At 57.0% G+C, this 15,904-nt stretch overlaps 1 protein-coding gene across 1 annotated transcript; it reads right to left on the bottom strand.

Moving 5' to 3' along the window:
- Positions 1-6,590: 6,590 nt before the first annotated feature.
- On the bottom strand, positions 6,591-8,295 carry LOC134432684 (uncharacterized). Its single transcript, XM_063181576.1, has 3 exons — positions 7,854-8,295; positions 6,942-7,550; positions 6,591-6,797 (listed from the first exon to the last, which is right to left on the bottom strand). Exons 1-3 carry the CDS (start codon positions 8,022-8,024, stop codon positions 6,591-6,593), a joined length of 987 nt encoding a protein of 328 aa, XP_063037646.1. The 5' UTR covers positions 8,025-8,295.
- Positions 8,296-15,904: the final 7,609 nt, after the last annotated feature.

Genomic DNA, 15,904 nt, shown 5'->3' with positions numbered 1-15,904 from the left:
AGTTGCAATGGTGGCTGCAGTGATGGCAGCAGTGGTGGCTGTGTCCCTGCAGGTGTCACGGAGCTCGGTGGCCAGCTGTTCTTGAGACATCCGACGAGTCCCACCAGGCCACCAGGTGCTGCCTGCAGCTCTCATATCGGCCCAGGTGGTCTCAGGGTGGTGCCAGGGCCTGACCCAGGGAGGGGACACTGGAGTGGCCCAGGAAGGTGACAGCGTGATAGTTGAGGGTCTTATGGAGGTACCAGGTGAATCTCCCCAGGTTTGCACTCAGGGACTTTGGGGACACGCGCTGCCACATGCCTCTCTGTGGCCTGGTCACAGTGGCTGCCACCTTGCCCACGGCCACCACAGCCTCCAGGCACTGGGAAGGGAACAGGAGAGGTGTCAGGGACCTGGTGGCACTTGTGGCCTCCTGGGGTGGCCCCTTTGTCCCCTCCCTGGAGGCGTCTGCTGTCCCCTCTGTCTCTTCGTCAGCCCCTAATGCCATCTGCCACCCCCCGCTTTCTGCCCCGCTGCCACCCTCAGTCCCCTCCACCCCTCTGTCACTTTCCCCCTTCCTGCCACACCCTCCTGTCCCCTTTGAGACCCCCTGTCCCCTCCCACCACCCTCTGTGTCTCCTCCATTCCCCCGTGTCCCCTCTGTCACCCTCATGTCCCCCCTGTCCCCTCTGTCCGCTGTGTCACCAGTTGTGTCCCAGTGTCACCAGTTCCACCCCAGTGCAACCAGCCCAGTGTCCCCAGTCCCTTCCTAATGTCCCCATCCTAGTGTCCCCTCCCAGTGTCTCCAGTTCCAGCCCAATACCCCTGTCCCTGTGCCACCAGTCCCCTCACACTGTCCATAGATCCATCCCAGCGGCACCTGCCCAGTGCCACCAGGGTAGCCCTGGTGTCACCACCTGTGTCCCCAGTTCCACCCCACTTTCACCACCCCAGTGTCCCCAGGGCTGTCCCAGTGCCACCAGCCCTGTGTCATCATTCCAGTGGTACCAACCCAGTGCCATCAGTTCTGTCCCACTGTCACCAGTGTTTTGGGGGTCTTGGGGGATCCCAGGCAGAGTTTGGGGAGCTCCTGGGGGGTGGGGGGGGTTGGGGGTTCCTGGAAGCATTTTGGGAGGTCTCAGGTGAATTTTGGAGTTCCCAGGTGAGGTTTTGGGGATCCCAGGTGAGGTTTCCAGGGAACTGGGCAATCCCAGTTGAGAATTCCCAAAGATTTGGGGTTTCCCAGGTGAGAACACGGGCCGGGGGTTCAGGGGTGCCGAGGGGCTCGGGCCTGGGAGCATTTTGGGGGCTTCAATCAATGGGGAGGGCCTGGGGGGTGCCGAGGGGGAGGCGTGGTGAGTGTGTGGGGGGCTCTCATGGATTTGATGCCTCAGGTTTTGGCTTTTCTGGTTTTCAGGTTCTGTGCTGCTTTACTCTGTGGGTCTGGGCTTCATATTAAGGGATGCTGAGCTCTGTTCACAGAGCAGGGAGACAAAACAATTCCTTTCTAACTGTGAACCTGTTGCCTTCTGATATAAGGCAAGGCGACTTGGTTCTGAGGAGCAGCACGGCGACCCAAACTCACCAGGGTCGCTCGGGCCAAAGAGCACGCAGACACCAATGTGGTAGATGGTCAAAGGCCTTTATTATCTCTTCTCGTGGAGTTTTATAGTCTAAGGGGTGTCTCTACGTCAGAGGGGGGGTCTGCAATACCATCTATGGTTAGTAAGGAGTGGAAAGTTACCAGCATTACTATCGTTAGGTGGGCTACATTCCTAGTTACATTCCTTGGGTGGTCTCTTATCTTAAGGGATTAGGGGAGAAGGAGTCCTGCCGCTTTCCGTCACATCGCGTGATCTTCTGATCGCCTGTCCCTATCTACCACACTAGACCGGGATTGTCGCACCTCTTGGTGCTCCATGGCCACTGGGGACACTGTGGGGATGCCTTGGGGACACTGGGAACACTCCAGGAGTGCTGGCAGAGGGAGGTTACACTCCCAGGAGACACTCTGAACACAGGCAGGGAGGTGGGGGAGCGGGGGGGGAGGCAGGGAGAGGTGATGTCACCCCTGGCCCCGCCCACTGCCCCTCCCTTGAGGGGCCATTGTGGGTCCCAAATGTGCACCCAATGTTTCCAAAAGGATCCCAATGTCCCCTGAGTGTCCCCAACAGTGCCCAAGTGTTCCCAAAATGTCCTCTTGGGGACAATGGGGACACACTGGGTTCATGTGGGGACACTGTGGGGACATGGGGGTCACCACAGAGGTGACACCAGGGACAGTGCAGTGGCACCAGTTCAATTCCTGTGCCACCAGCCCAGTGTCCCCACTTCCATCCCAGTGCTCCCAGTGTCAGCCCAGTGTTCCCACTGCCAGCCCTGTGCCACCATCTCTCATTGTCCCCATATCAATGTCACCATTCCAGTGTCCCCAGTTCCATCCCAGTGTCCCCTCCAATGTGACAGTTCAATCCAATGCGGACAGTGTCCGCATTCTGGGGCATGGGAAGGTCTCTGCTGGTCTGTAGAGCTCCATACTGGTCTGAACTCGTCTCTACTGGTCCAAACTGGTTTTCGGCATCCCCTGCTGCCCCTGCTCCTCTTTACTGGTCCATACTGTTTTATATTGGTCTGAACTGGTTCATACTGGTCAGGGCAGAGGAAAGTCTCTGTTGGTCTGTAGATATTCATACTGGTTCATACTGGTCTGAACTTGATTGTTCTGGTCCATACCAATCTGAACTGGTCCCCACTGCTCTGAACAGGTCCATACTGCACTATACTGGTTCATACTGGTCTATACTGGGCAGGGCAGGGGAAGGTCCCACCTGCTCTGAAGAAACTCATACTGGTCTAAACGGGTCTGAACTGACCCCCACTGCTCTATACTGACCCATATTGATCCTTACTGTTCTATAGAGTCGCATACTGGTCAATACTGGTCTGAACTGGTCTGTACTGGTCTGTACTGGTCAGCATAGGTAGAAGTCTCTACTGGTCCGTAGATATTCATACTAGTTTATATTGGTCTGTACTGGTTTATACTGGTCTGAACTTGTCTATTCTGGTCGATATTGGTCAGGGCAGGGGTGTCACAGTGCGACCAGTCTGAAGCTGCCCCCCTGATTCAACCAGCCTAGAAGTAAAAAAGTCCCTGAGTGAAGAAGGATAGGTTGGATTCAGTTCTATACAAGGACCCTCAGCCAATCTCATTCAGCCCTAAATGCAGACCTATCATTGGCCAGGGAGCTGGACAGTGCTCAGACCCCAGCCAATCACATGTGTAAGCAAGGGAAATTTGAAGCTCCTATAAAAGGAGCTGCAAGAATAAACCTGAGGCTGTTTGTCACAAGGACCTTGGAGAGTTGGGCTGTTTGGATGTCGCCGATGAACGGCCCCCACTATGATACGCAGTGATCCACGAAGTGATGCGACTCAGCCATTTTCTGTGTACAGAGCAGGGGAGACTCAACCGTGTAGGAGCTGGGAAAAGCCAGTAAGGCAAGAAAGCCAGACATTGAAGGAGGTGAGAATTAACATTAAAGCTAAAAAACTGAGTGGTGTAGGAGTCAGAGAAAGAAAAAAGCTGAAAAATAGAAGGAAAATCTCACCAAAGAAAGAGGCAGATTAACCTCCATAGAGGAACAACCAGTCATGAAGGTATGAACTTTTATTTTACTTCAACGAGGAGAAAAGTATGATCAACAAGCTCTGAAAGCCACTATGGATGTTATAAAATTTTGATGCTTATTTCAAACGCTCCTACTCTCATATTTATCGGATGTTTTCCAATAAAATCACAACATAACCTGGAAAGCCAAGAGCACGTTGGAAGCAGAAGATTGTCAATGGTAAGACAATCTGCCCATCACCTTATTCCAAGACTCAAATATTTACAACCCATGAGTAGTAATGTGTGTGGTTTTAATTGAACTAGTTTTGAATTGAATTGTTTACTGTTTGTAATGTTAAGTTGGAACTTTGTAACTTCTAAACATTAAGCCTGTGACATGCTAACCTAAAGAATTGTAATGCTGGTGGTTTTGCCTGACAGCTTGTGGATGTGAATGTCACAACCCCAGTGATACATGAGGTACATCACTAGCTGTGGGAGACTGGGCTTGCTGAGTTGGGTGGAAAAAGCCTTATTCAACTAGGCTCATAATTTAATTTTTTAGTCTAACCAAGAGGGTGAGTTGTCACCTTGCAGCTGAGCTCAAGCTGCCCCCTAAACTCAAGCAGCCCAGAAGAAAACAAGTCCCCAGAAAAGGCAGGGATAGGTTGGAGTCAAACCCAAGCAAAGACTTCAGCCAACCCTGTTCAGGTTTAGATGCAGATACAGCACTGGCCAGAGAGCAGGGCAGAGAGAGAACCCATCCCATCAGCTGTCTTAAGCCAGGAGATTCAAACCCCCTATATAAAGAGGGTCCGAACAATAAATGAGGCAGTTTGTCACAAGGACCTTTGAGAGTTTGAGTTGTTTCTGTGCCTCCAATGAATGATTCCCACCACAACACGTATGAGTGTAACTTTGTGTTTCAGTTGTGGAGTGGGATGTGATCCTTGGATATGGTGTGAGTGTAAAATCTGTCATGAGAGGTGGCACTGCACAGCAACACTAAAGAGTGCCTGGGGCCAGGAGTGGGAAAGAGTGGAATAGAGAGCCAGGAACTGGGCATTGATTTTTTTTAAATTACTGTAGGAAATAGTGTGTGGGAAAGTAGCATTTGCTTCCAGGAGCCTGAACAGTACCTGAGAGGGACTGGGATAATACACGTGAAAGGCATAGAGTCAGATTTGCTTGGAAATTAAGAAAGAAGGAAAAAACAAAGGCGTGGGGACAGTGCCAGGATAAGCTGAGAAAATGGGACACAAAGCAAACAAGGAGAAAACCCCCAGGGGAAAGGGGAGCAGGGAAACATCCATGGATACACCTCCAAACAGCCTCCTAGGGATAAAAATGGCACGGTGGCTACATAACCCTGACACAAAGAATGAAAATAGAATCAAAATGAAACATTATTATATGAGAAAATAGACTAAACAGGAGATAAGATCTGATCATTTATCATTGATCTGATCTGGCCAAAATAGAGTTCCTTTGAGGGGTGGATGTGCCAAACTTTGAATATTCATGCGAATGCCAAAGAACCAGTCAGTCAGGAAAAAACAGATTCTGCTGCCAGTTGGAAGGGCAAGGTTTTCCTGGGGGAGGCAAACACATTTAAATTAAAAGACATTAAAACCTGGGACCCCTTAGAGCATCTGTCCCCTCTATATCTGCCAATGCACCCCCTGCAACCCCTGATGGACCCAGCCAGGATAACAGGGACAGAGCAGTCCAGCGAGAGGAATGGAAAAAATGAGAACCAAGCAGTGGCACTAAACCCCCTCTGGGAAGTGCCATTGGGTGGGGCACACAAGCAATCGGGTTTGTCACTGCCCCGCTTAATTCCTCCAAAGTGAGAGCATTTAAAAAGGAATTAAAAGTTCTACGTGAAGATCCAATTGGATCAGCAGAACAAGTAGACCAATTTTGGGACCCAATGTTTATAACTGGGACCGAGTGCAATCTAGAATTAACCTTTTGTTTACACCTGAGGAAAGACAAGTGATCCAACTAGTGAGGATGTGGATTTGGGAAAGATACCCTGCACAACACAGACCCCATGGGGAGCAGAAAATGCCCCTGCAATGCCCTAATTAGGACCACCATAACCCTGGAGGAAGGTAAAACATGGAAGATTATAGGGCATTAATTATCAGGGGAATTAGGGAGGCTGCTCCACCAACTCAGAACGACCACGGGACATTTGCTGAACAACAAAAGAAGGATGAGACTCCAACTGAATGGCTGGAGAGGTTAAAAGAAAAGCGAGACCATACTCAGGTACAGACTGATACAATAGCTGGACAAGCTTTATTGAAAATAACATTTGTCATGAATGCTTGGCTGGATATAAGGAAAAGCTGCAAGACTGGGGGAATGGCAGGATAAGGGATTGAATGATCTGTTAAAGGAAGCCCAAAAGGTCAATGTTTGGAGGGAGGGATGAGGAGAAAGCCAAGGGGAAAGCAAAGATAATGGAGCCACTATTGATGAGGGGAACCCGTGTGCAAGGAGCCACCCCCAGAGGGAAGTGAGACCCTGTCAGGGCAAGGCAAACGGGAGCAGGGGGAGGAGAATGGGACAGAGCTCCCTGGGGCAGAGGCCCTAAAAGGGAAAAGGGCAATTGAACAGCTGAGGCCCAATCTGTCACCAGCACAGGGAAATTGGGCATTGGAGGTGAAACTGCCCAGGGAGGGAAAGGGACCTGAAGGTTTTTGAGGAGGCTTGATAAACAGTCTGCTGTACCTATGGTGGAAAGCTGCTTCATTCATCCCCCCAACCCACTGCTGAGTGGCCCTGAGTGGCCCCAGAGTGTCCCAAGAGCGACCCCAGTGACATGACCCCAGGAATTCCCATCAGGATTTGGGGCAAATGTAATGAAAATTCCCAGAAAATTCCCCAATCTTGTCTCAAATCTCACACAGGGAGGAGGGAGTGGACAGGTGACACCAGTGATGTCCCCAATGATTTCACCGCCCTTGATGGCATCACAGTTGTGACATCACTGTTCCTGCAGCAGCCTCGGGATGTCCTTGATGGCTTTTTGGCACTGCATGGCCACCGCAAGGCCACTGAGGCCACCAGGGCCACCAGGGGTAATCGAGAGAAGCCTGTGGATGTCCCTAAGTGTTCCCAGCAGGTGACGCTTGGCCAGGAGGCTGCTCGCCTTCCACAGCTGCTCAGCCTCGGCCACTTTGGCCATCAAGGCCTTGGGGACATCAGGGGATGCCTCATTTGTCCCCTTCAGGGTGGCCTCGACGACCCTGAGCTGGCGCTGCAGCTCCCGGGGGAACGCGGTGGCTTCGTCACACGCAGCCACCAAGCGCCCCTGCAGCCCCAGGGCCACCTCTACTCGCTGTCCCCTCCTGGTGGCCGCCTCCCCCTTGCTTCTGACCACCTCAGCCTCTTCCATGGCCTTGGTGGTCGCCTCCGTCTCCTTGGCGGCGGCTGCCACCTGGGCCTCGTGCGCAGACTCCGCTGAGGCCATCTTCTCCTTAGCTAGGGGCAGCCGCGGCCGCCAGGCTTTGGCCACCAGGTTGTCCTGAGCTCTGCCCCAGCGGGTGGCCTTGTCCTGCAGGTCTCCAGCCAGGGCGCTGCTGGTGGCTGCAGTGGTGGCCTCGGCAGTGGCCGCATCCCTGCAGGCGTCACGGAGCTCGGTGGCCTCTCGGGCCAGCCGGGCCCAGCTGTCCTTAAGTGTAGCCACCGCGTCCCGCCAGGCACTGGCTGCGGCTGTCACATGGGCCCAGGTGGCCCCCGGGGTGGCCCCAAAGGCAGCCAGGGCCTCGGCCAGGGAGGCATCACCAGGGTGCTTCAGGGTGTCCTGGAGGTGACCCATGAAGGTCTCCAGGGCCTTGTGCAGGGACCTTGGGGACACATGCAGCAGCACATCCCCGTACGGCCTGGCCACAGTGGCTGCCAGCTCACCAAGTGTGGCCACCACGTCCACCAGCGCCTCCAACAGCTCTGGAGGGGACAGGGGAGGTGTCAGGGACTTTAGGGCACTTGTGGCCTCCTGTGGTGCCCCCTGTACCTTCCCTGGGTTCCCTTTGTCCCCTCCCTGGAGAGCTCTGCTCTCCCTTCTCTCCTTTTGTCAGCCCCTCATTGCCTCAGCCACCTCCTGCCACCCTCCACTGTTCCCCCCTGCCACCCTCGGTCCCCTCCACCCCTCTGTCACCTTATCCTCGTCCTGCGACACCCCTGTTCCCTTTGCAATCCCCTGTCCCCTCTCCCTCCCACCCCCCACACCACACCTGGATTGCCGTACCTCACGGGGCTCCATGGCCTCAGGGGACAGGATCGGGACACGCCCGGGGGACACTTGGGTGACACACAGGAACGTTGCACAGCGGCAGTAAACAGGAAGAGGTGACGTCACACCCCTGGCCCCGCCCCCCCCACCTGCGGGGTGCCCGATGTCCCCTTGACACACCTCCATGTCCCCTCAGGGTCCCCACATGGCCCTAGTGTCCCCTGAATGTCTCCAAGAGGCCTTGATGTCCCCCCATGTCCCCAACAGGGCCCAAATGTCGCCCGATGTCCTGCTGGGGACACTAGGGGACATTGTGGTGACCCAAAACAGGACAGGGGACGTCAGGGTGGCCTGGGGGTCCCCAAGGGAAGGACACAGGGGTGTGTCCAAGGACCCCAATGTCCCTCAGGGTGTCCCCGTGCCCCAGCGGTGACAGTGCCACCTCCACGTCCCCAGCCTGTCCGCCTGTCCTTGCCCCTGCCCTACCAGTGCTCTATACGCCACCTCCAGCCTCGGTGTCACCTCCTTGTGACCCCCCCGCCATCTTGCCGAGCCCTCTATGATCTCCCTGAGTGCCTCGGCCACTCTGTGGAAGCCCTGTCCCCGTGTCCCACACAGCATCACCTCCCTGTCCCGGGTGACAGCAGGCACCAATGTCTCCAGCGCCTCCATCACCTCCTCCAGCTGCCCCAGCACATCCGCGGTGACCTCGTTGGTGGCCGCGGCAGCCTCAGCGCTGGCCCTGGCAGCCGCCACCTGCCGGGCACGGTCATGCAGGCGCTGGGCCATGTCCCGCTGCTGGCCTGCAACAGTGGCCAGGTGACGCCGTGATGTCCCCAAGCCCTGGCAGGCCACCTCGCAGGACACGGCCACCACGGTCAGGGCCAGCAGCAGTTGACCGTCCTCAGTCACCCCAGGGCAGTGCGGGCTGAGTCCAGGGACACTGTGGGGACATGGGGACACCGGACATGTGGCACAAGGGACGCGGCAGTGCCACCTGTCTAGTGGCACCAGGACTACCCCGGTGTCACCACCCCAGTGTCACCAGCTCCATCCCAGTGCCACCAGTTCTGTCCCACTGTCACCACCTGAGTGCCACCAGCCCAGCGTCACCAACACAGTTGCAGGACCAGTGTCCTCAGTCCTGTCCCAGTGCCACCATCTCAGTGTCCCCAGTTCCATCCCAGTGCTTCCACTCCAATCCCAGTGCTTCAAGTGTAAGGCCAGTGCCACCACCCCATTGTCCCCATACCATTGTCACCATCCCAGTGTCTCCAGATCCATCCAAATGTCACCATCTCAGTGTCCCCAGTGTCCCCAGTGTCCCCAGTTCTCTCCCAGTATCCCCAGTCCTGTCCCACTGTCCTTCATCCTGTCCCAGTGTCCCTGTCCCAGTGTTCCCAGTTGTGTCCCAGTGTCACTAATTCCATCATTGTGCCACCAGCCCAGTGTCTCCAGTCCTGCCCCAGTGTCACAAGTCACCTCCCACTGTCCCCAGTTCCAGCCCAGTGTCCCAGTCCTGGTGTCAGCAGCCCAGTGCCGACAGGGCTGTCCCGGTGCGGCCAACCCAGTGTCACCAGTCCTCTCCCAGTGCTACCAGCCCAGCACCACCATGCCAGTGCTCCCAGTGCCAGTCCAGTGCTCTCAGTTCCAGTGCAGTGCCACCGCCCCATTGTCCCCATACCAATGTCACCATCCCAGTGTCCCCAGTTGTGTCCCCAGTCCCATCCCAGTATTCCCAGTCCCTTCCTGATGTCCCCATCCCAGTGTCCCTTCCCAGTGTTCCCAGTTCCATCCCAATGCCACCAACCCAATGTCCCCAGTTCCATCCCAGTGTCCCCAGTTGTGTCCCTGTGTCCCCAGTCCCCTCCCAGTGTCCCCAGTTCCATTCCAGTACCACCAACCAGGGGAGTCATCCCAGTGTCACCAGTGCCATCCCAGTGTCACCGGTGCCACACATGGCACCAGCCCAGTGTCACCAGTTCAATCCTAGCGTCCCCAGTTTCTCCCCAGTGTCCCCCATTCTGCCCCAGTGTCCCCATCCCAGTGTCACCAATGCCACCCCAGTTTCCCCAGTCCTGACCCAGTGTTCCCTATCCCGTCTCATGTCCCTGTCCCAGTATTCCCAGCCGTGTCCCAGTGTCACCAGTTCCATCCCAGTGCCACTAGTTCTATCCCACTGTAACCACCCAATTGTCCCCAGGGCTGCCTCAGTGCCACCACACCCATGTCATCATTCCAGTGTCACCAACCCAGTGTCCCCTGTTCCCATTCCAGTGCCATCACACCCGTGTCATCATTCCAGTGTCACCAACCCAGCGTCCCCTGTTCCATCCCCATGCTCCCACTGACAGCCCAGTGCCACCACCCCACTGTCCCCATACCAATGTTACCATCCCAGTGCCACCGCCCCATTGTCCCCATACCGATGTCACTATCCCAGTGTCACCAGTCCTGTCCCAGTTTCCCCAGTCCTGTCCCAGTGGTGTCCCCATCCCAGTGTAACCAGTTCCATCCCAGTGTCCCCATCCTGGGGCAGGGGAAGGTCTCTATTGGTCGGTAGGGCTCCAAACTGGTCTGAACTGGTCTGTACTGGTTCCCTGCATCCCCTGCTGCCCCATGATGCTCTACACTGGTCCAAACTGGTCTATATTGGTCTGAACTGGCCTATACTGGTCAGGGCAGGGGAAAGTCTCTCTTGGTCTGTAGATATTCATACTGTCCATACTGGTCTGAACTGGTTTATACTGGTTCATACTGGTCTGAACCGGTCCCCACAGCTCCGTACTGGTCCATACTGGTCTATACTGGTAATGACAGGAGAAAGTTCCTCCTGGTCTGTGGAAATTCACATTGGTCTGACCTGATCTGAACTGGTCTGATCTGCCTCCCATTGTTCTAAAAAGATGTATACTGATCTGAACTGGTTTATACTGGCCTAAACTGGTTCATAATGGTCTCTACTGGTCTATGCTCATCCACGCTACCTCCCACTGCTCTAAACTGCTCCACACTGCTCTATACTGATCAATGCTGGCCTATAATGGTTTATACTGGTCCATACTGGTGCATACTGGTCCATACTGGTTTTTACTCACGCACAGTCCCACACAGCACCATCAGCCCCTTGGTCAGCCCGTGCCCAGCCCGCAGCCAGTGCTGGCACCGCCGTGCCCGTCGCTCCTCGCGTTCCAGCGCCACTGCCTCCTCTTCAGCTTTGGCCCCGATCTGCCGCAGCCGCTGCTCATCCTCGTCCCCCAGGGTCCCCAGGGCCACAGCCGGGGCCACCGCGGCCACCCGGGCCCCCTGCAGCCCCTCCTGGGCCAACCGGGCCTGTCTCAGTGCAGCCTCGGCCTCAGCCAGTGCCGTGGGGATGCTGTCCGGTGTCCCCAAGGCCTCGGCCAGGGCCACCAGGGCCTCCAGGGCCCGGTGCCGTTTGGCCACCGCCGGGGCCACCTCGGGAGGGAGGGCAGGGGGGGACACCTGGGGACAGGAAAAGGGGGTTAGGGGATGGAGGGAGGGGTTTGGGGGGTTCGGGGAGGGGAGTTTGGGGGGTCGCTGGTGGGGTTTGGGGGTTCTGGGGGAGCTTTTGGATGGTCCAGAGGGGTATTCAGGGGGTGGCCCAGGGGGGTTGGGGTGTCTCAGGTGACATTTTTGGGGCATGGGGGGCCCCAGATGAATTTTGGGGGATCCTGAGGGGGCTTTTGGAGGTCCTGGAAGGGTTTTGGGGGGGCTCCACGTGGGGTTTTGGGGGTCCCAGGTGAGGTTTTGAGGGTCCCAAGTGAACACGGGGCACAGCACAGGGTAGTCAGGGTGGACAGAGGGGTCAAGGGAGTCCCAGGTGAGGTTTGCCAGAGACTGAAGGGGTCCCAGGTGAGGTTTTGGGAGTCCCAGGTGAGGTCTTGGGGCTCTCAGTCAAGGTTTTGGGGATCCCAGCTGATGTTTCCCAGGGATTTGTGGCTTCCCAGTTGAGAATTGTCAAAGATTTGGGGTTTCCCAGATGCCCAGGTGAGGATTTGGGGGAGTCCCAGGGGGCCAGGTGAGGATCTCAAGGGACTCCCAGATGAGATCTGGGTGTCCCAGATAAGAATTCACAAGAATTTTGGGTTTCCCAGGTGTCCCAGGTGAGGCTCCAGGGAGGTTTTGGGGTTCCCAGGTACCCAGGTGAGATTCTGGGGGGTTCCACCTGAATCCCCCCAGGAATTTGGGGAGTCCCACCCCCTTTTTCCCCCTCACCGGCCCCTCTGAACTCCCAAGTCTCCAGAACTTTCCAGTTCTCTTTGCCCTCCCAGCTGCAGCCCTGGCCCTGGGGAGTCCCAAACTTCACCAAATCCCCCCCCAAATCCTCCCAGATCCCCTCGGGTGCCCACTGGGGGTGATCCCGGGGTTTTGGGGTTCCCACCTTGAGCTCCATCCTGGTCCCCATCTGGAGGCTGCGGCCGGAGCTCTGAGGGCAGAGGGCGTCGAGGCTCGGAGGAGGGAGGGCCCCACGCCCTGATCCTCCCCCGAGGGGCAGAACTGGGCCTGCCAGGACCTCAGGGAACCTTTCGGGGCTGGCTTTAACCCCTCGGGGCCTGGATCCATCCATCAGGGCTCCATTTCCCTGCCAGGACCCCAGTGACCCCTCAGGGCCCTGATTTCCCCGGACAGGACCCTGATTTACCCCCATCATCCTTTCAGGACCCCACTTACTCCTCAGGGCATTCATTTATCCCTCACGAACCATTTCCCCCTCAGGACCCCATTTATCCTTCCAGGACCCCATTTGCCCCCTCAGGGCGCATTTACCCCACACAGGGCTCTGATTTCCCCTGCCAGAACCCGGATTTGGAATTGGTGTTGGGGATTGTTTATGAAGATCCAGCAGGATTTGGGGTCTGGGATTTGGGATTGTTTGAGGACCTAGGACTGGAGATCTTTTAGGATCAGATTTGGGTTATCTGGCAGCATTTGGGATCTGGGATTTTTTGGGATTCAGGGTTTGGGATTTGAGAGCATTTAGAATTGGTTTTGAGTGTCCAGTAGGATTTGAGATTTTTGAGTGCGTTGGGGTTGTTTGGGATCCAGGATTTGAGATCATTTGGGACTATTCCTATCAATGGAGGGCCCTGGGGGTTTCTGAGGGGGGACATGGTGAGTGTGGGGCAGTCCCATGGACTGGGGGGTCCTCGTCAGTGGAGGTGTCTGGTGAGTGTGAGGGGATCCCAGAGATGGGGAAGGGGCAGTGAGTGTGGGATCCTGGTGCACAGGGGGAGGGTTCTTGGACCAGGGGAGTCCAAGCGCTTTTAGGGGTTGGTGAAGGGCGGGTCCTGGTGCGAGGGGGGATCCAGTAAATTGGGGGGGTCCCTGGTGATAACGGGGGGTCCTGGCTGATAACAGGGGGGGGTCACAGGGTCGAGCCCTAAGGGACCCCCGGCGTTGGGGACCCCGCTGTGCTCCCCCAGCGCTCAGAGCCCCCCAGTCTCACTCTTGGGCCTGCCCTGGTCCCGGTGCTGTTCCCAGGGGATTCCGCAGCTCTGGGGGGTCAAAGGGGAGGGGGCAGAACCCCTAGGATGGGTGGGGAGGCACAGAGGGGGTTCCAGGCCCGGTGCTTGTGGGGGTTGGTACAGGAAAGGGGGGCTCAGCCCCAGTCCTGGAGCTCGATGATGGGGGCAGTGCTGTCAATGCACGGGGGTGTCCCAGTGCCTGGTGGCACCTGAGTGTCCACAAGGCTCCCCAGTGACATCATTACCGCAATGACATCACAGCAGTGACATCACTGTCCCTGCAGCACCGCCAGGATGTCCTTGATGGCATTTTTGGCGCTGCTTAGCCGCATGGGCTACCGGGGCCACTGTGGCCACCATAGCGTCTGAAGAGGAGTTTGTGGATGTCCCCAAGTGTCCTCAGCAGGTGACGCGTGGCCAGGTGGGCGCTGGCCTCCAACAGCCACTTGGCTTCTGCCACTTCGGCCACCATGGCCTCTGGGACATCGGGGGACGCCTCATTTGTCCCCTCCAGGGTGGCCTCGATGTCCCTGAGCTGGCACCGCAGCTCCCGGGGGAACACAGTGGCCTCGTCATACGCGGCCACCAAGCGCTCCAGTGGCCCCAGGGCCACCTGTGCCTGCTCTCCACTCCTGGTGGCCACTCTCAACCAGCTGGTGGCCACCATGGCCTCTCTCATGGCCTTGGTGGCCACCTCCTCCTCACTGGTGACCGCTGCCAGCCAGGCCTCAAGCGCGGCCACTGCCTCCTTGGCCAGGGCCACCGACGGCCACTGGGCCGTAGCCACCTGGTTGCGCAGAGACGTCCCCCAGCGGGCGGCCTTGTCCTGCAGGTTCCAGGCACGGTTGGTGGCGACAGTCGCAACGGTGGCTGCAGTGATGGCAGCAGTGGTGGCTGTGTCCCTGCAGGTGTCACGGAGCTCGGTGGCCAGCTGTTCTTGAGACATCCGACGAGTCCCACTAGGCCACCAGGTGCTGCCTGCGGCTCTCATATCGGCCCAGGTGGTCCCAGGGTGGTGCCAGGGCCTGACCCAGGGAGGGGACACTGGAGTGGCCCAGGAAGGTGACAGCGTGATAGTTGAGGGTCTTATGGAGGTACCAGGTGAATCTCCCCAGGTTTGCACTCAGGGACTTTGGGGACACGCGCTGCCACATGCCCCTCTGTGGCCTGGTCACAGTGGCTGCCACCTTGCCCACGGCCACCACAGCCTCCAGGCACTGGGAAGGGAACAGGAGAGGTGTCAGGGACCTGGTGGCACTTGTGGCCTCCTGGGGTGGCCCCTTTGTCCCCTCCCTGGAGGCGTCTGCTGTCCCCTCTGTCTCTTCGTCAGCCCCTAATGCCATCTGCCACCCCCCGCTTTCTGCCCCGCTGCCGCCCTTGGTCCCCTCCACCCCTCTGTCACTTTCCCCCTTCCTGCCACACCCTCCTGTCCCCTTTGAGACACCCTGTCCCCTCCCACCACCTTCTGTGTCTCCTCCATTCCCCCGTGTCCCCTCTGTCACCCTCATGTCCCCCCTGTCCCCTCTGTCCGCTGTGTCACCAGTTGTGTCCCAGTGTCACCAGTTCCACCCCAGTGCAACCAGCCCAGTGTCCCCAGTCCCTTCCTAATGTCCCCATCCTAGTGTCCCCTCCCAGTGTCTCCAGTTCCAGCCCAGTACCCCTGTCCCTGTGCCACCAGTCCCCTCACACTGTCCATAGATCCATCCCAGCGGCACCTGCCCAGTGCCACCAGGGTAGCCCTGGTGTCACCACCTGTGTCCCCAGTTTCATCCCACTTTCACCACCCCAGTGTCCCCAGGGCTGTCCCAGTGCCACCAGCCCTGTGTCATCATTCCAGTGGTACCAACCTGGTGCCACCTGTTCCATTCCAGTGTCACCAACCCAGTGCCACCAGTTCTGTCCCACTGTCACCAGTGTTTTGGGGGTCTTGGGGGATCCCAGGTGGAGTTTGGGGGCTTCTGGGTGGGGGTTGGGTGGTCCCGGAGCATTTTGGGAGGTCTCAGTTGAGGTTTGGAGTTCCCAGGTGAGGTTTGGAGCTCCCAGGGGAGGTTTTGGGGGTCCCAGGTGAGGTTTCCAGGGAATTGGGTAATCCCAGTTGAGAATTCACAAAGATTTGGGGTTTCCCAGGTGAGAACATGGGCCAGGGGTTCAGGAGGGCTGAGGGGCTCAGGCCTGGGAGCATTTTGGGGGCTTCAATCAATGGGGAGGGCCTGGGGGGTGCCGAGGGGGAGGCGTGGTGAGTGTGTGGGGGGCTCTCATGGATTTGATGCCTCAGGTTTTGGCTTTTCTTTTTTTCAGATTCTGTGCTGCTTTACTCTGTGGGTCTGGGCTTCATATTAAGGGATGCTGAGCTCTGTTCACAGAGCAGGGAGACAAAACAATTCCTTTCTAGCTGTGAACTCAAGGACACATAATCCAAACTTCAGGCCCAAGAGCATAAACAATGGGCACTGAAGAGAGAAAAACAAGAAGGATGGGACTCCATCATCTAAAGACATAATTGGACAATTAACTCCAATATGCAAATGGAGCAGAACTTATAAAAGTGACAGACCTCGTGACCGGCCATCCATTTTGTGG

The sequence above is a fragment of the Melospiza melodia genome (assembly GCF_035770615.1).
Source record: "Melospiza melodia melodia isolate bMelMel2 chromosome 7 unlocalized genomic scaffold, bMelMel2.pri SUPER_7_unloc_1, whole genome shotgun sequence".
In the NCBI taxonomy this organism is placed as follows: Eukaryota; Metazoa; Chordata; class Aves; order Passeriformes; family Passerellidae; genus Melospiza; species Melospiza melodia.
This window is presented reverse-complemented; position numbering and strand designations above follow the sequence as displayed.

Coding starts and splice junctions, on each gene's coding strand:
- LOC134432684 (XM_063181576.1), bottom strand. CDS start 8,024: ATGGAGGTGTGTCAAGGGGACATCGGGCACCCCGCAGGTGGGGGGGGC. Junction 7,551..7,853: donor AGGCCATGGAGCCCCGTGAG/GTACGGCAATCC, acceptor TCCCCTCCAGAG/CTGTTGGAGGCGCTGGTGGA. Junction 6,798..6,941: donor CCACCAGGAGGGGACAGCGA/GTAGAGGTGGCC, acceptor GATGTCCCCAAG/GCCTTGATGGCCAAAGTGGC.